Below are 20,941 nucleotides of genomic sequence, written 5' to 3' on the forward strand. Positions count from 1 at the left end.
GAACTTGACCAATATATCATCAAGATGAACATTCAGACCAACCTTTATACAGATCACATGAAAAATATGGCCTCTAGAGAGGTCACAAGGTTTTTCTATTATTTGACCTACTGACCTAGTTTTTGACGGCACGTGACCCACTTTCGAGCTTGACCTAGATATCATCAAGGTGAACATTCTGACCAATTTTCATGAAGATCTCATGAAATATATGGCCTCTACAGAGGTCACAAGGTTTTTCTATTTTTAGACCTACTGACCTAGTTTTTGAAGGCACATGACCCAGTTTCAAACTTGATTTAGATATCATCAAGATGAACATTCAGACCAACTTTCATACATATCCCATGAAAAATATGGCCTTTAGGGAGGTCACAAGGTTTTTCTATTATTTGACCTACTGACCTAGTTTTTGATGGCACGTGACCCACTTCCGAACCTGACCTAGATATCATCAAAATGGACATTCTGATCAATTTTCATGAAGATCTTTTGAAATATATGGCCTCTAGAGAGGTCACAAGGTTTTTCTATTTTTAGACCTACTGACCTAGTTTTTGATGGCACGTGACCCAGTTTGGAACTTGACCTAGATATCATCAAGATGAACATTCTGACCAATTTTCATGAAGATCTTGTGAAATATATGGCCTCTAGAGAGGTCACAAGGTTTTTCTATTTTTAGACCTACTGACCTAGTTTTTGAAGGCACGTGACCCAGTTTCGAACTTGACCTAGATATCATCAAGATGAACATTCTGACCAACTTTCATAAAGATCCCACAAAAAATGTGACCTCTAGAGTGGTCACAAGCAAAAGTTTACGGACGGACTGACGGACGGACGCACGGACGACGGACGCTGCGTGATCACAAAAGCTCACCTTGTCACTATGTGACAGGTGAGCTAAAAAAGAAAAAATAATGTATAAAACATAAAAATAACTTCTATCTTGTTTAATTACTTATTTATTTCAGTGAATGATGTTCCCTCAACATCCATGAAATAACTGTTTAATTTTGTAACAACAAGTCTCGGCCTACCTGACAGAGTTTCCTTTCTGCATTAGGGACTCTATTTCTCCAAAACTATGTACAATATACTTGGATAGACCTGAAATGTTATTCAATAAAAAATTCAGAGATGCTCACACAATACTGGTACAGATATTTAACTACAGAAAGTATAAAAGCAACTGCGAGTGAAAACAAAGAAAAACAGCAATACCGTGTTATTCATATTAAAACTTGCATGTCTGCCTATCAATGATTAGCCTGCTTCTTGTTTAGATAACTAAATAGTTGTAATAAACTTCAAAAGTTGAAATTACATATGACGTTACATCACGCATTTCCTATTAAAACTGTCTGACACAAATGGGGTATAATTGTATATGTCATCCAGGTCATATAGTCTGTGTGCAGTAGCCAGGCCGTAATACATTTCTTTACCATATAATGTTTGTCTTTAACTGGTCAACTAAATATCAAATGCCTAACAATTTTGCACATAAATAACTGAAGATAAACAAAACTAACACAACTACCAGACATGTAAGTACTACCGCACGTAGAGTACAAGTGCACGTATGAGCACTACTGCACCTACAAGTACTATCGCTCTGGTACAAGATGTGACTTCATCAATTATGCCGACTGGTATACATTCTGTACACTAAAACCAGAAACTGTCATTGCTGTAACACACCATGATATTACTTACCCTGAACATAAGGACCTTCCTTGGGATGTTCCCTCACCCTGAGATTGTGTACAACATTATGGGCATTTGTCACTTTGAGCAGATCTCGTACTTTTTCGTTGTATATTTCTAAATAGCTGTAACAAAACATCATAGACAATATGTTTGTAGTCAAATCTTAATGAAAGTAAAGCACTTGTAGGGCTTTGAGTATTCTACAGTTAAAATCACTTTTTAAATATTGTTTTCTCTGAACAGGAATATATAGAAAATATGCATACTTGCCCTTTTTTAAAATGAGATACATGTGGAGAACTATATGTGTGTCCAGAGGACACTGGTACCCTGACTTCCTGTCACTTTACATAGTTTCTTGACTCTAGGTAAAATATTTTAAGGTACTTTTAAGCATTTTATGTGTATTACTCACTAAGTCAAGGACCATAACTCTGGTCTGGCTCAGTGAAATCTCAAACAGAACCCTTGGTGCACAGCTTCACAAGCTATATAACAATCTTCTAATGTTTGAGATACATGGGACACAAACTGTTATGCCATTAATGCATATTTTTCACTAAGTCAAAGGGTATAACTCTGTTGTTGCAGAATGGAATTCAAAAAAAAAAAAAACAAGAGCTGTCTGATGACAGCGCGCTCGACTATTCGAAGAATTGATTGAAGAATGGGGTCAAAATATTTCCACGGATATTCAGACAAAAGAAATAAATAGATGAGACAAACAATGTTCCTGTATTACTTTGATTTCGATAAGTCTTGCACTAAATGGCTATATGATCCAATTTTAAAGTCCAAAAAGGGCCATAATTCAGTCAAAATAGTTATGTACTCTTGCCTACAGATGGAAATCATAATGATAAACAAGTGTTCGAAGTTTAAAAGCCATATGTCAAATAGTTTTGACAAAACATGGACTTGTATGAAAACAGAACCAATTTCAAAGTCCAAAAAGGACCATAATTCAGCCAAAATAGATGACAGAGTTACGTTCTCTTTCCTACAGATAGAGACTATTATACTAAACAAGTGATAAAAGTTTCAAAGCCATATGTCAAACACTTTACAAAAAATAGGAACTGGTACGAAAAACTTAACCAAGATTTCTAAGTCAAAAGGGGCCATAATTCAGCCAAAATCCTTGATGGAGTTATGTACTCTTGCCTATAATTGGACATGGTGATGGTAAACAGGTGTTGAAAGTTTCAAAGCTTTATCTCAAAAGACTTTGTCAAAATATGAACTGGTACGAAATATTAACCCAGATTTCTAAGTCAAAAAGGGCCATAATTCAGCCAAAATCCTTAATGGAGTTATGTGCTCTTGCCTATAACTGGACATGGTGATGGTAAACAAGTGTTGAAAGTTTCAACGCTTAATCTCAAAAGACTTTGACTAAATATGAACTGGTACGAAAAACTTAACCAAGATTTCTAAGTCGAAAGGGGCCATAATTCAGCCAAAATCCCTGATGGAGTTATGTACTCTTGCCTATAACTGGCCATGGTGATGGTAAACAAGTGTTGAAAGTTTCAAAGCTTTATCTTTAAAGACTTTGTCAAAATATGAACTGGTACGAAAAACTTAACCATGATTTCTAAGTCAAAAGGGGCCATAATTCAGCCAAAATCCTTGATGGAGTTATGTGCTCTTGCCTATAACTGGCCATGATGATGGTAAACAAGTGTTGAAAGTTTCAAAGCTTTATCTCAAAAGACTTTGTCAAAATGTGGACTGGTACGAAAAACTTAACCAAGGTGTGACGCCGACGCCGACGCCGTGGTGAGTAGGATAGCTCTACTTATTCTTCGAATAGTCGAGCTAAAAATAAAACTTAGGGGCATAAATTCACATGCTGAATAATATTCCTATATGTTTTCATAACTTTAAGTGAAATATTTTGTAAGATATATGCAACACAAACTTTTAAGCACTTTGTGTATTTTTCACTAAGTCAAGGACCATAACTCTGGTCTGGCTGAGTGATATATAAAAAAGAACACCAGGCTCACTACATGTACTTTACATGCTATATAACAATACTCTAATGTTTTATGACTCGCCAAATGCTTTTTGAGACACATAAACTTCTATGTCTTTATGCATATCTTTTACTAAATCAAGGGCCATAACTCTGGTCTGTGTGACAGAAATCACAAACAAAACCACAGGTGCAAAACTTCACATGCTGAATTATATTCATATTATGTTTCATGACTCTAGGTCATGTATTTTTTAACTTTTAAGATACATGCGACACAACCTTTTATGCCTATTTATGCATTTATTTAACTAAGTCAAGGGTCACAACTCTGGTCTGGTTTAGTGGAATCTCAAACAAAACCCTAGGTGCACAACTTTACATGCTGAATAATATTCCTGTAATGTTTCATAATCATAGGTCAAATACTATTTGAGATACATGTGACATACAACTTACAGACCCAATTTATGCATATTTAACTAAGTCAAAGCAAATAAATTTTGTCTGGTTGTGTGAAATCCCAATTAAAACACCAGGTGCACAACTTCCCATGCTGAATAACAATTCCCTGAGGTCTGATGACTCTTGATCAAACATTTTTGAGATATTCACAACACATATTCAGATGGAATGATGGACAGACAGACAGACAGACAGACATACAGACAAGGGCAAATCAAAATGCCACCCCACCCCCACAAAAAAACAACTTTAGGAGGCACAAAAATGTTCGTGTAAACATACATAACTTCAGTCCTATTACTTGTTGTGGTCTCATGTAAACATACCTTACTTCAGTCCAACAACTTGTACACTCATGTAAACATACCTAACCTAAGTCCAACAACTTGTACACTCATGTAAACATACCTTACTTCAGTCCAACAACTTGTACACTCATGTAAACCTAACTTCAGTCCTATAACTTGTACACTCATGTAAACCTAACTTCAGTCCTATTACTTTTACACTCATGTAAACATACCTAACTTCAGTTCTATAACTTGTAGTTTCATCTGTCATTCTGTGAAACAGTTCCTGACATATACGAGGTATCAAGCCCACATCATCCTACAGTGTAAACACACCCCTGTTAATCATACTAATACACAATATCATGGTGAAATTTGTTCTGTAAATAATTTCTCTAGAACAATGAACTGCCTTGTTGGAAAGATGATATATGTTATTCCAAATTAATGTTTTTAAAATACAGTTGAAACTTGGGATCTCAAATTCCATGGAATCAAGCTTTTTTCAAGATAACCGAAATTCAACTTAAACTGGTATTTTGCGCACATGTTTTGGGTACAGGACTTAATGTCTTCGAGATAGACGGAATATTGAGATAGGGGAGTTAGAGATACCGAGTTTCAACTGTATATGAAAGAAAATACCTTATTTTATTCTTTTCAGAAAGAATACCCTGGTACTCATAAATGGTTTGTATCCAAACTTACATGAGGGCCCATCATAGTGTATGTTTTCCCTGAGCCAGTCTGCCCATATGCAAACACACAGGCATTGTATCCTTCATAGGCTGAGTCAACCACATCTACACCGAGACACTTGTATACCTGTAATAACATATAGTATGCCATGTAAAAATTGAATCCCTCCTATGCTCAGTCAACCACATCTACACCAAGACACTTGTATACCTGTAATAACATATAGTATGCCATGTAAAAATTGAATCCCTCCTATGCTCAGTCAACCACATCTACACCATCTTTGTACTTACAATTGAGCATAAGTTGTACTGAAAAGGCTGACTAAGAATATTTACATGTCAATATGATCCCTGGATACAGAAGTCTCAACACTATCTAAATATATAAAATTCCAATGTAAAAACATAATGTGATTTTAACAAGGGAGGTAATTAAGTATAGCTGTCTGCATATGTAACACTGCTGGTGGCTCATAACTATGTATGATTATACGCTGCAAATATTTACAGCTGAATTATTCCCTGCAACTACCCATTATTACACAATAAATACATACTGAAAATATGTATGCTGGAGTCAGTAAACATACTGTCTTCTATTTATAATCTATTAATTACAAAAATGTCTGTATAACAACAAAAACAACAAAGAATGAATGTGCTAATTGACCCTAAAAACTGTTGTCACTTTTGTAACCAAAAAAGTAATGTCTGAGTATATGGCAATTTGTCAAGTGATAAAGTATGCTGGTAATGAAACTGCAATATTGTGCACACGAAATATTCACATAAATGTCAAAAAGCCAAGTATTTACCATGATTGTGCCATAACTTGCTAACTAATATCAATACTGTTACAAAAACAAGTACCGATACCTGCTGCAACTCTACAACACTTGCCTTTCATTCTAATCCAATCCATCAATTATATTTCTAAAAGTTTGTATGAAAATATCAAATGTACATTACTGAGAATAAATGAGCCGTGCCATGGGAAAACCAACATAGTGGGTGTGCGACCAGCAAGGATCCAGACCAGCCTGCGCATCCGCGCAGTCTAGTCAGGATCCATGCTGTTCGCTAACAGTTTCTCCAATTCCAATAGGCTTTAAAAGCGAACAGCATGGAGCCTGACCAGACTGCGTGGATGCGCAGGCTGGTCTGGATCCATGCTGGTCACACACCCACTATGTTGGTTTTCCCATGGCACGGCTCAAATATGTTTAAACTAATAGTAATACATTCTGCAATATTGTTTTCAGTTTCTTCATTATACAGAATTTAATTTTTATCAGACAGAAATTAAACTTCAAAAGCCAAAGAACCCAGACCTTACCATCCGTTAACATAAAATATTATCGTTAAAATAATTACCCCAATTTTTTTTTTTCCATGTACGTGAACTCAGGAAGTACCAGACAGATTCCTAGCAGATAATGAAATATATCAGGTAAATACAAAATCCTACGTTAACTACCCGAAATTATGGATAAATGTGTTTTACATATCATGTTAATTCCACGTAATGAAGTTCATGATTAGTGAATAGTAAATCTAAACAACAAAAACAACATTAATGGCATCAGAGCATCAGTCAATCTTGTCAAAACTACGGAAAATCATTGGTTCAATTTCCATTCCGGAAAATATTTAGATTCCTTATAAATGCTTATTCCCAGGGTATTTTACAGCCAGAGTTAGGTAACAAATATTGACTCATTTTGTACGTGTTTGCTTGTGTATAACTTGCTTACTCTGAAAAGGTACAATGCAACTGCTGGAGAAAATCCACCAAACAATGACAGAAACTTATTTCTTGTATACTTTTAAGAACTCATAAGTTATCTATATTTATAGATGTCACAGGTTACACCTTTATTTTGGACTTTGTGTCGTTGTATTTTCTGGACCTTTGGGATCATAGATAACAATGTTACTGTAATAGTATTCCACTTGAGTTGGTGCTAGGGGGCTTGAGCTGGTGCTAGGGGGCTTGAGCTGGTGCTAGGGGGCTTGAGTTGGTGCTAGGGGGCTTCAGAGGTGTTGACATAACCTTCAGTTTCATGAACAACTCAGATAAACGGAGTCTGTTATCATTTTGCTTTGTTGCATTCTATGTGTTCAGTGGATCTTCTCACAGATTTTATTTTTTTACTCAGACTAACACTGAGACAAGGAAGAATTGGGTTTTGCCTAGTGGTGTTGTCAATAAAGTGTTTATTATCATAATTACCTTTTCCTGGTCACAGTAAGTCTCAGTATCCTCTCTGTCTACTGTCCAGAATGAGAAATCAAATGTGAAGTCTTTAACTCTCATAGCTTCCCTCGTAGAATCTGATACCCCTTCCAGCTTCTCCTCAACCATCTACAATATACAAGTGTTTTTGTAAAGTACCATAAGAAAAAAAAACTTTTATAAATTTATCAATTTCACTTTGAAAATGTTTTAAGGTGAAATATATCTATTTAATAATACAAAAGAAATATGGAAACTCCACGAAAACCAGGTTTTTGCGCATATGAAAAACTTTTTTGATCCCTTGTATTCTTTTATACGAGTATAAGTTTTATGTGCAGTACTGCAAGACCAAATGCAATCCCAGCCTTCCTCTCCTCACCATCTATCTTCAGTCCAAGTTTGTTGTCTATAGCTTGTTCCAAACTAAAGTTATTGTGCAGAAACCAAGATTCTATTTTTCGTAACAGCGACCTTGACCTTGACAAAAAATGACCCAAAATCCAATCCCAGCCTTCTTCTCCTTACCATCTATCTTCAGTCCATGTTTGTTGTCTATAACTTGTTCTAAACTGAAATTATTGTGCTGAAACCAAAATTCTATTTTTAGCAACAGCGACCTTGGCCTTGACCCAAATGACCCCATATGCAATCCAAGCCATCCTCTTCTTACCATCAATCTACAGGCCAAGTTTGGTATCTATAACTTGTTCCAAACTAAAGTTATTGTGCGGAAACCAAGTTTGATGCACGCCTGGCCACCAACCCGCCCGCCCATCCAACGACATACCCCAATCAAATAACCGGTTTTCTACGAAAACCTGGTTAAAATAGCAATTTTTAACATGAATTTATAAAAGAAAATACTAATGCACCTATGAAAACTCGCTGACTCAACATGAATCAACTGTAGATGTATCAAGAAACAGACTGCGAAACATTTGGAAAGTATCCACTTTTTCATCTCTACTTTCAGAAAAATTTCAATAACCTACTATTCACACACACTGCCCCAATTGCCATTATCTTTGAAAATTTTATTTGACTTAGAAATCGTGATCTTTAAAAGGGGCATGTCTAAACATCTAAATGTTTAAAATCAGATACTGAGACAAATTAAATCATTGATTCTGCCTTTGCGACCAATGTATATCATGATCAGGCTGCACTGCACTGTTCGCCCATTCAGTCAGTACTTTTTGGTAAGTACCCCTTTTAACAGTTAATGTTACTGTCCAAATAGGACAGATTCATTAAAGAAATTAAGCAGGTTAAGGGTTAGTCTAAATTGAGAGTCTATGATACATAAATCTACGTCCACTCAGTGACTGTGTTCAGTATTCTAGGCAGAGTTAGGCACCAAATGTGATAACAACTAGTTGTGTACCTTTGTGTTGGTAATAGTGGTCTTTTTTCCATGCATCTGAATGATAAATTTACTCTCCAGGTCAATCTCCCTGTAAAATATAATCAAATACTGGTAAAAAGAAATTGACATGTACAAGAAGATACAAAATGTAACTTCAAAACTCTAACTCCCCTGTAATGTTTATTTAATGCAATGTTATTGTCCACAAGTATTGACCTGGCACTCATGAATATTCTGTATATTTTCTGTAAATTAATTTTCGGTGTCTGAAGGTAAATAGCAATATAAATATTGCATATATATTTCTTTATAATTTTCGCAATGTCACATGCAGACAAAAGTTAAGCTTCCAATCATTATTTTTGGTTCAACTCCTGCGCAGAACCACTCCCCCACCCCCCACCCCAAATTTTAGTAGAAATATTGCCACACTTACTTGATCAAACCTTATGGTCTATTTCTGGAAAGAACTAGAGCTATCACTAAAGGTGATGAATGTACCCCCCACATGCACTGACACAGTACATTGCAATTTGAAGTACATTGCAATTTGACGCACACAAGATTGCAGAATTATGTGGACTGTATGTATATAGACTGTATGTATACAGTATAATAACAAAAAACAAAGTCCTGTAACTATGCAGAATATTTATCTAAAAGAACGTAACATGCACCATGCACAACTAGGGTTGGTACTGATCACTTGTGTGAAGTTTCATTAAATTGTGTGCAAGGGTTCGAAGGATTAGGCGCGCACAAGATTGCATATGCAGACTGTATGTACATAATATGTTAACAAGAAACAAAGTCCCATAACTCTGCAATTTTTGTCGTTGAAAGAACCTTACATGCCCCATGCACAACTACTGTTGTTACTGATCACTTACAAGTGTGAAGTTTCATTAAATTGTGTCAAGGGGATGAGGAGAGATGGTGCGCACAAAATTGTGTCTATGTATATAGTATAGTTATAAAAAACTAAGTCCCATAACTCTGCAAAAAAATTTTCTGAAAGAACCTAACATGCCCCATGCACAACAACTGTTGTTACTGATCACTTGTGTGAAGTTTCATTAAATTGTGTCAAGGGGATGAGAAGAGATGGTGCGCACAAGACTGTGTCTATTTATATAGTATAGTAACAAAAAACAAAGTCCCGTAACTCTGCAATTTTTTTTCTGAAAGAGCCTTACATACCCCATGCACAACTACTGTTGTTACTGATCACCTGTGTGAAGTTTCATTAAATTGTGTCAAGGGGATGAGGAGAGATGGTGCGCACAAGACTGTGTCTACGGACGGACAGACAGACGGACAGACAGACAGACAACCTGAAACCAGTATACCCCCCACCCTTACAACTTTGTCGTCGGGGGGTACAATAACAGTTATGGAAAATGTTGAATAAATCATCTTTAAAAGTATCTTAGAAGTTAGATAAAAGAACAAAGTATTTGTCACCAGTGTTTCCAGAAAATGAATACTAAAAGAGAAAACAATCAGAATTCTTGAAATATGTTACGTAGATATTGTAAGAATAAAAGTTACATTTAAAACTATATTACACTGAATTAAAAAAAACAAGAGCTGTCTCCATAGGATGACACATGCCCCCGATGGCACTTTAAATGAATAGTTATGGCCAATGTTCGAGTTTAGGACCTTTGACCTACGGAGCTGGGTCTTGCGCGCGACATGTCGTCTTACTGTGTCACACATTTATGCGTAGTTATTTTAAAATCCATGCATGAATGACAAAGATATGGACCGGACACGCCCATCAATGCACTATCATGAAAAAAGACCTTTAACATCTAAGTGTGACCTTGACCTTTGAGCTACGGACATGGGTCTTGCGCATGACACGTCGTCTTACTGTGGTACACATTCATGCCAAGTTATTTGAAAATCCATCCATCGATGACAAAGATATGGACCGGACACGCCCATCAATGCACTATCCCTTAATGTCTAAGTGTGACCTTGACCTTTGAGATACGGACCTGGGTCTTGCGCGCGAAACGTCGTCTTACTGTGGTTCACATTCATGCCAAGTTATTTGAAAATCCATCCATCGATGACAAAGATATGGACCGGACACACCCATCAATGCACTATCCCTTAATGTCTAAGTGTGACCTTGACCTTTGAGGTACGGACCTGGGTCTTGCGCGCGACACGTCGTCTTACTGTGGTACACATTCATGCCAAGTTATTTGAAAATCCATCCATCGATGACAAAGATATGGACCGGACACGCCCATCAATGCAATAACCTTTAATGTCTAAGTGTGACCTTGACCTTTGAGCTACGGACCTGGGTCTTGCGCGCGACACGTCGTCTTACTGTGGTACACATTCATGCCAAGTTATTTGAAAATCCATCCATCGATGACAAAGATATGGACCGGACACGAAAAATGCGGACAGACCGACAGACCGACGGTTCAAAAACTATATGCCTCCCTTCGGGGGCATAAAAATGGTCTGAGGTGATTTTGAACTCGTGGTAACGTGCATGAGAGTCAGACAGCTACCACTACGCCACCTTGCCACTGGTTATTTTAGGATAAAAATATTACGTAAAATAACAGAAACCTCCGAAATGTTACATATTTTAACCTTTGAATTACGATCATCGTATTTTCATCTATTATATGCTTGAGATATATTCACGGTACTCAGTACTAAACAGGGAGGAGTAAAAGAAAAAGATAATCATTATAATTATCATTGTTAGATGATGATGATGACGACGACTACGACGATGACAAAACCGTAAATGCAGAGCCCGAAACTTAAGTTTATCATGAAAAATGTTTTATAAGCATGCAACCAAATTGTGAAGTTCTGCATTAAAAAGATTAAACAAAAAAAACAACAACAATGAAACAAATTTGTGGACTTTTCATTCAGTTATACAGATAAACAGACAATACCATTTTCAGATACATATTTGTTAATCACTTTATGTGAATGTGAACTTGAGAGTGTGAAATACTGAAGTCAGGGAGAGCTGTTACAGAGACCATACTGGTGCATTGTTTGTTTTTCTGTAAAATTAAACAAAGAAAAACTTCCAACAAATAATCGGCTGACAAAAATGCATTGACACTGGCATATTAAGCAGAACTTTCATAAACTTTCGTTTATTAAATAAATATCATTTTACGTATTTCAATTTACCTGCTGAGGTTAAAGTAATTCCCACAATCACCTTTTTTTCTGACTGGGGGAAGGAAAGACCTATAAATAAATAAAGGACTTCGGACACTATCATGCTTCTAGCCTACATTTTGAAGGCAAAATTCCCATTAAGTATTTAAACAATACCCAAATTGTTTCGAGTCAATGATAAACCAATGTGTTAGTTAACTTATTACAGCAGAAACTGGTTTGTATCTGTTCCTATCAAGATGCTTTTCTTATATTATCTAGGCCAGGGTATATTTTCTTGAAAAAATAAAATGTTTAATTTCCGTAAAAATGTAATGTCATCACTTTACGGAAGTTTTAAATATATGAATTCCAGTCGAATAAAGTGACAAAATCATTTTATTTAAGGAAAAAATAACATTTTAAGATTGAAATCCTTTAAATAAATAAAAAATAAAACGATATTTTTGCAAACAACCTGTACTTGATTTATCTATACAGTTCGTAATGTAAAGTTATTGATGCATTACATGTGTGAATAGGTATACATGTATAAGTGACCGGTCAGTTTTATTACAGTGGTTCAGGTAGTTATTTAAGTACATGTACATGTCTGTATAGTTCTGTTATAAGTGATGGCAGATAGTTGTGTGCTACATAACATTAAAAGTAAGAAAAGGCAGTCATCTTATCAAGACCGTAGGGTTAGTTCTTGTTTGGGAAAAGTACCAGTGGCACAGATAACATTTGAGCCGCGCAATGGAAAAACAAACAGATGGCATATATAAATACAGCTAGACGCGAAAACAAACTAAAAGGTCCAACCGAGTTTCAGGTTTTTTAGGCCACTTCTTTTTAATAAATTGGTTTACAAAACCGGCGAGTGTAATTTTCCGAAAAGTAGAAAAAAAATAAAATTGCAATTTCACTTTTTTTTAAAAACATATTTTCCCGACCGTACCGAATGTGGGACGAAACAAAAAAAAAAACGAATGTTTTTAAGTACGAATCGACATTTTTGACTGAATACACTATCTTGGACACATTATGCATACAACGATAAAAGCCGAGGTATTGTAGACTGGTTTTCATATCGGTAACAAGATTAATAAATTTCGATTAAAAACACGTAAAGCAGTCATATCCATCATGGCAGCCCCCACGACGAGTGCGTGTTTTTTTGAGCTGACTTTTTGGGGTGCATCGTCTATTAAATCTGGACAAAACAAGGTTTTTTTGCATGCCGACATTAGCGAACAAATAGGTACGGCTATCAGTCGGGTGATTCCCGACAATCTGATCGTTTGGGGAATCACAGCTAGCAGGATGAATAGTTGTGATTTTTAAATGTTATACCATCTTGGACATTCAATGATATTAAAATGCTGGTATGTTTGAATTTTTATAATAACAGGAATGACAAGTAAATGGAAAGAATATTTAATGTTTTATTTATTCCTCTGATTTAAGTCAATTAATACAGAAAATATTGGTTTTCACACCTATGGTGGGTAAAAGTCCTTTTTTTTTTTTTTTTTTTTTTTTTCGACCTACCAGTGGACATTTTTCCCAAAAAATCTTGTAAACCAAAAAATAAAAAAGTAGTGGCCTTATGCAGCGACCTAGATACATTTTTATTACATGTTTAAGGCAAATTAGTCATGCCATGAGAAAACCAACATAGTGCAATTGCGACCAGCATGGATCCAGTCCAGTCTGCGCATCTGCGCAGACTAGTCAAGATCCATGCTGTTCGCTAACGGTTGGTCTAATTCTGATAGGCTTTGAAAGCGAACAGCATGGATCCTGAACAGACTGCGCATATGCGCAGGCTAGTCTGGAACCATGCTGGTCGCAAAGCCACTATGTTGGTTTTCTCATGACACGACTCATTTGGCTTAAACATGTAATAAAAATGTATCAAGGTCATTGCATAAACAAGAGCTGTCTCCATAGGATGACACATGCCCCCGATGGCACTTTGAATGAATAGTTATGGCCGATGTTAGAGTTTAGGACCTTTGACCTACGGAGCTGGATCTTGCGCGACACGTCGTCTTACTGTGTGACATATTCATGCATAGTTATTTTAAAATCCATGCATGAATGACAAAGATATGGACCGGACACGCCCATCAATGCACTATCATGAAAAATGACCTTTAACGTCTAAGTGTGACCTTGACCTTTGAGCTACAGACCTGGGTCTTGCGCACGAAACGTCGTCTTACTGTGGTACACATTCATGCCAAGTTATTTGAAAATCCATCCATGGATGACAAAGATATGGACCGGACACGCCCATCAATGCACTATCCTTTAACGTCTAAGTGTGACCTTGACCTTTGAGCTACGGACCTGGGTCTTGCACGCGACACGTCGTCTTACTGTGGTACACATTCATGCCAAGTTATTTGAAAATCCATCCATGGATGACAAAGATATGGATCGGACACGCCCATCAATGCACTATCCTTTAAAGTCTAAGTGTGACCTTGACCTTTGAGCTATGGACCTGGGTCTTGCGCGTGACACGTCGTCTTACTGTGGTACACATTCATGCCAAGTTATTTGAAAATCCATCCATGGATGACAAAGATATGGACCGGACACGCCCATCAATGCACTATCCTTTAATGTCTAAGTGTGACCTTGACCTTTGAGCTACGGACCTGGGTCTTGCGCGCGACACGTCGTCTTACTGTGGTACACATTCATGCCAAGTTATTTGAAAATCCATCCATCGATGACAAAGATATGGACCGGACACGAAAATTGCGGACAGACTGACAGACGGACGGACCGACAGACAGTTCAAAAACTATATGCCTCCCTTTGGGGGCATAAAAATCCACCTGAAACTCGGCTTGACCTTTTAGTTAGTTTTCGTGTCTAGCCGTATTTATATATGCCATTTGCATGGAAAGCGACTTGACACATCACTTTCGTGGCATCACACTGAATGTGAAACCGTCACTGATATGACCTGCCATGAAGCCTCTTTTCTTGACCTATGCATCACAGGCATATCAATGCCAAACGTTATTTCTGTTGGGTAGACTGTAGTCAGGATCAGATTACCTGCTGAACACATATTGCCTCTTTTTTGTGGTGTTTAGGCCTAGTCCACCGCAAACAACACTCTTCAATTCAGTTTTCACAAAAGGAAGAACATGAAGTGATGAATGCGTGTGACATTTAGTATGTGTCTAAATATAAATATAAACACACAGAAGAAGATGAAAAAATAAAGAAATGAAAAATATAATAAGAAATACAAAAAATAATAAAAACAAAATGGAAAACAAATTACATCCTCATCGCTAGTGGCGTGCGCGTCGCGAGGGGGAGATGGGGGGCAGGGGCATGCAAAAGATTACCTGGTGTGTTGCAAGTATGCTAAAGCACATATTTATCAAAATCTACTGCAACAAACAACCAGGATAAGCCAAAGAAAATTTAACCCAACGAATTCACGGTATTTGCTTCTTTCACTACTTTACATGTATAACATGCCTATGTGTACCTCTTCAAACATTTGTATAGTATTTGAGTTACAAACAGATGTACAATATGTGACTATCAATTTATTAAAAATGAATATAAAAAGTATTGGTTACTTTACATTTGGGAACACCCTGTAGTTATATTTTTTGTTTAAAAGTACTGTTCCACCCCTTGCATCAATACAGTAGTCACAGAAAATGTGTATAATTAATATCTACATATGCTGGCCAAATATGGTTTTGATGCACTGGTGGGAACAATGTTGTATAAAGCAAAACACTTTTTATATCTATATAACAGGGTACGTAATTCTATTTAGAACAAAAATCACTGTTCTATGAAACAAGTACTGAAAATTTGACTTTAAGAAATCATCTCAAATATGTATTTTGATGGCATACCCTGAAATCCCGAAAATAAGCCGGTTTTGAAAATAAGCCGGTCCCGAAAATAAGCCACCATTTCACTACAGGCAAAAAGGGCTCATAAATAAGCCGCACTCAAAAATAAGCCGTCCAGTTTCTTTTATAAGTAATAATATCAATGACTTTGTTAGGATACCATATAAGATAGCAAAAGTTACCAAAAGTTACATAGCAGATTCATTTTCACATGTAATAGCAATAAAACATACTTTGGAATAAAACCACTAATAAAACAATACACTGTGTTGGCCTGGACAAATTAAAACTTTAAAAGCTATAGAATTCCTGCCTCAAGCACTTCTTGTCAAGTCAGTTATGCTAATCAACATGACTGGCCTTAACAACACAATGCGTTTATCACGTATTGTGTAATTTAGTCATACCCGTTGGCCGATTAAATCATATGTGTATTTGTTTGTTAGGCCAGGCAAAACTTTTTAATTGGTAATTATCTGTTAGCATCGAATTACGTTCATTAAGAAATTGTAACAATTTTTAACAAAACTTGTATTTTTAACAAAACTGGTACGTCAGAAGTATAAGTATTTACTGACGCTGATTTTTTACTAAAAAGGAAAACATAGGACATCCATATCTTCAGTATTTCGGTACTTGAAAATATGCCGGTTTTAAAATCGTTACTGAATATATGTACTCAAAAGTTCGCCGGACTCAAAAATAAGCCGGTCTTGATAATAAGCCACCAAATCCTTACGAAAATTTAAAATAAGCCGCGGCTTATTTTCGGGATTTCAGGGTATGTAATTAAATACTTATTTCTTAGTACTTTATTTTTCACTCTTGCAGTAGGCAAATTCATATAGAAAGTGTCCGAAGTCCTTAATAAAAACTAACAAATTAAAAGGACGTTGTGTAAGTCAGTTACTTACCTCATACATGTAGATTGGTGTTCATGAATTGAAAATACCCGCGGTCGTGCAGTAACACCTCGAGCTCTCGGTGTCACGATTCGCACGAGCACAGGTATTTCAATTCATGAACACCTCCTACTTGGTTAGTAACCTACACGTAAAACAGGTCAAGTGCCTCCATTTGAACAAATTTGTGAGAGGAGCTTTCAAGGATGCTATGGAGTTTATCTAGAACTGTTTTAAGTTTGAATCAAATCCGTTCTTTAATAACAGAGATATAGTGAAATGCAACAAAATTAACCCTTAAGAGGGAATAATTCATGACACAAGTAGGACAGCTCTACATTTAGTTTGTATAGTCGAGCTCAAAATGGCTAAGTCAGTGTCCGACAAATTTATAATTTTGCTGGTAGCCCACTGCATTTTTTTGTAGTTGTCCAGAAATTTAAACCCCGAAAGTATAAACTTGCTCTATCCGAACCTGACTTACTGAGATGTGAGAATCAAATGGGGTCTGTAACAATGTTTGGTTAATAAATTTAAAAACATCAAAATAAATCTGTGTGTTTGTTTCAGTTCCGCATACACATTCATATCGTATTAGTCTACATATATATTTTAATGACATAAATGTTTATTTTGATGTCGATATATATTGTCCAAATATAATTGTTATATATTGACCCCTTTGGAGTTTCGTTAAGAATGATGGACAACAGAAAAGTGGTCAATATTTCATTCTCTTTATTCATAGAAATTTTGACTGGTACCTCGGTCACTATTGACTCTTAATTGTCAAATTTACTGTTATTTCTAGAGCTCAAATAGCATTTCTAGATGTTTATAGTTAAGTTATAATTTATTACATTTATGATAATTGTACTGATTACTTATCACAGAATAAAGTGGTAAATGATATCTTCCCAAAACCATTACCAGAGTTTACAAAGGGTTTTTACATTACTTCATATATTTGTCAAAGCATTCAAGCCTTTTGCTTAAAAAATGTCACCAAGGATGTCAACTTCCTCATATAAATATGAAATTGTGGAGCCCGGCCTTGAAGTTTGAAACCAAGATCATGTTACAACATAATAAAAAGGTCTGTTTCAGGTCACATTGTACACAAATATTTATCAAAATTCATGTTATATTGATAGGTCTTTAATCAATATTTCATTAACAAAAACATGCTAAAACAGTCTGTTAAAAAAAAAATATATCCAAAATATACTATCCGGGTACTGGTACACTTTCGGAATGTGTGAAAGTGGTTTTCGCTCAGGTTTCTTGACTCACTAAGGTAAACCAGAGATAGTTCCTCAAATTTTGATGTTAATTGTCATAAAAGATTACACTGATAGCTGTTTTGAAGGAATTAATATTGAAAATTTTTAATGTTTGTGATCTATGTAATTGCAAAATAAATATAATAATAATTTGCATACGGCATTGGGAGTTATTAGAATGGTGAATGGACATTCTAAACTTATTTTTGCTTTCAAAATTCATTGAAAATTGTGGATTTTCTAGTTGAAATTACCGTAGGATCAGACTGGCCGCTTACAAGTTACAGATAATTCATTATTGGCGAGTTTTTGTCGTGGTTTTAACCTTTTTTATGGATCAATACCCTTTATCAATTAATATTAACGCTTCAATGCTTCTTGTTACCTATGCACTCGCCATGACGTTGTTGATGAAAAAATCGACAAGAAGGCGGAGACTGTTTCTGCAGCTACGGTTGAAATTATTGATAATGGGCGGGGTTAAATATAAACTAGTTTGAACCAGTTACGACCGGATAATCATTGCACATAGTCAGTTGTTGTTTATTGCAAGCTAAAATCAAGTAAACGACCGGATGTTGATTTTGTAAATTATACGACCGGGCTACTCAGATGCTTTAGTTTAATGGTTGCCTGGCGGACTTACTTCCGAATTTTATTGGTAGCCCGACGAAAATTTCTGGTAGCCCGCGGGCTCCGGGCAATGGATTTGTCGGACACTGCTAAGTGTAAAAAGGGGCATTTTATATTCATCAAGATGAAAACAAGAGTTATGGGTTCTATGTGGTATATCTATGGCAAACAAATGTTTGAAGATTTTAGTTGTGGTGTATTGTTACTGAGATACTTGTCTGTGTTAAGACCGTATACATGTTTTGTTCAAAGGAGGTAACTCCTGAGGCTATTCAAATTTTGTATAATTATGTCCCTTGTCTCCTAAAAACATACGTCCTAAAAGAACTGGCAACCTATCTGAAAACTTGCCTTTGACAAGAACTTGTTTTGACTGATTGAATCCAGCAATTTCTTGTGTGAAACCTATCAGTTGGGTCGCGCAGCTGTGTTTTGACCTGAACCCATGCTGCTTTGGGCTGAGAATGTTGTAGGAGTCAAAGTAGGACATGATATAACAAAAGAAAAAATTTCTAAAGTGACAGGCAAAATCAAATCATAATATTGAAAGTATATTTTTGAAAATCCTTTTGAGCTATTATTAAGAATATAATTATTCGTTTGTCTGCCAATTTTCAAATAATATTGATAATAATAATAATGATAAATAAATTTAGTATAAACAACTCGAAATTTAAAGTATAGAAACTTTTACCCTCATATTTCTATAATATTTCCACGAGCCGCCATTAATATATCGTTTAAGATTATACTAACCCAAAATGGCTGATTGATAACACGAAATAATAAGGCGGCCATGAAGAAAAACGCGCCATTTTAAGTGAAATAAGTAAATTTACAACATCATTTATGCATGTCCTAACATACATTTGATTCCCCTTAAATACTTCAGTAATCCTAGCCTATCCTCTAAGAGTTGTCTAGGAATACGGAACTAGGAGTCTAGGATTACGGTACCGTAATCATAGGCACTGCCTAATTATTAATGCAGAATAAAACAATATTACCATTTATGACTGAATTCACCGGCGCAATTTCACCCATCAGATAGGCAGTGCCTAATTCTATATTACGCTTTACACAGAATGAGCACATTGGCCTGTGAAGAGGTGAAGAACAAGTTACTAGAGAATTCAAATTGTATATTATGAATTTCTTAACAGTTACCTTTTGTTTAGCGGCCGCACACGGACCGCTACCTTGACTGAAGTCATTCTCCTTCAATATTTTTTATGTTTTTCCAGTCATCAGTTAGTAATTATGCGGAAAACAATGCTAAATTACAGTTAAATTGTGCACTTCCTTAAAATTTTGTGTTACTATCCGCCATTTTGTTATCACGTGATATGTATGTGATAAATCCCAGTTTTAACGTACTTTTACCGGACGATCCAGAAAGAAAGAAAAAATGGAAATAGCCATATTGCCTTGAAGACATTTATATCTTGAAGTTGCGTAAAATAACATGTAGTGGACGCATTGATCGAGAGTACAATGACGCTTCCCTACTGCGGTGAAGACTCCGGGTTCGATTCCCGTAAATGGGTACCAACAAATTGCTCAGGGTAAGGTATAGAACAACCAGACCTCAAGACCTCATGCAATATAACCTGGGCCAAAATTACCATCACCGGCCTCAAAGATATCTTTGTCGGAGCCTACTATAAACCCCAAGAATTAGACGCCGATTCCCTGTCCCAACTCTGGTTATCCCTTAGTAAAATACCTATGGGCAGCATAGTATGGCTACTTGGAGACGTTAATCTCCCCGACATTGATTGGTCAAATGAGTCCCCTAAACAAACTTGTAAAAACAGATCCTTTTATGAAGAATTTATTGAAAGATACTCCCATTATAATCTTGAACAAATAGTTAAGACCCCAACTAGGTTATCAAACACCCTTGATCTCTTTTTCACAAACCATCCATCCCATGTCCATCTGGTTAAATCCCTACAGAGTCTAGCCACCTCGGATCATGATATAATATTCCATGAACTGAATCTTAATCTTGGCCCAACCCAACCTAGACGCCCTATTAAGCTCTACAAGAAGGCTAATTGGGAAGGGCTAAAATCTAATATGAAGGCTTCTCACCGAAAACCATTCAGACCCTGAAGTAGCGTGGAATTCATTCAAGGACTGTCTTAATGAATCCAAATCAAAACACATTCCATCCAAAATGTCTAAACCCCGTGCCGACTTGCCATTGTTAACCCCTGGAATTATCAGGCGTATACACAAGCGTGATAAACTATACCAGAAACTGCACAAATCTCCCTCCCCAGCCCGCCAACA

The 20,941-nt window shown here is 36.2% G+C and overlaps 1 protein-coding gene across 4 annotated transcripts in view; it reads right to left on the minus strand.

Moving 5' to 3' along the window:
* LOC123544950 (kinesin-like protein KIF16B) overlaps positions 1 to 19,979 on the minus strand; it is an 85,059-nt gene extending 65,080 nt beyond the window's left edge. For all 4 annotated transcript variants that reach the window (XM_045331128.2, XM_045331126.2, XM_045331127.2 and 1 more), the window contains exons 1-7: positions 19,811 to 19,979; positions 8,777 to 8,846; positions 7,387 to 7,518; positions 5,161 to 5,277; positions 4,686 to 4,771; positions 1,723 to 1,838; positions 1,044 to 1,113 (exon numbers count right to left, since the gene is read on the minus strand). In XM_045331128.2, coding sequence (XP_045187063.2) covers positions 1,044 to 1,113; positions 1,723 to 1,838; positions 4,686 to 4,771; positions 5,161 to 5,277; positions 7,387 to 7,518; positions 8,777 to 8,846; positions 19,811 to 19,857 — 638 coding nt within the window. In that variant the 5' untranslated portion in view covers positions 19,858 to 19,979. The remainder of the gene's footprint in view (positions 1 to 1,043; positions 1,114 to 1,722; positions 1,839 to 4,685; positions 4,772 to 5,160; positions 5,278 to 7,386; positions 7,519 to 8,776; positions 8,847 to 19,810) is intronic.
* Between the last annotated feature and the right edge of the window lie 962 nt (positions 19,980 to 20,941).

The sequence above is a fragment of the Mercenaria mercenaria genome, chromosome 1 (assembly GCF_021730395.1).
Source record: "Mercenaria mercenaria strain notata chromosome 1, MADL_Memer_1, whole genome shotgun sequence".
NCBI classification, from domain to species: Eukaryota; Metazoa; Mollusca; class Bivalvia; order Venerida; family Veneridae; genus Mercenaria; species Mercenaria mercenaria.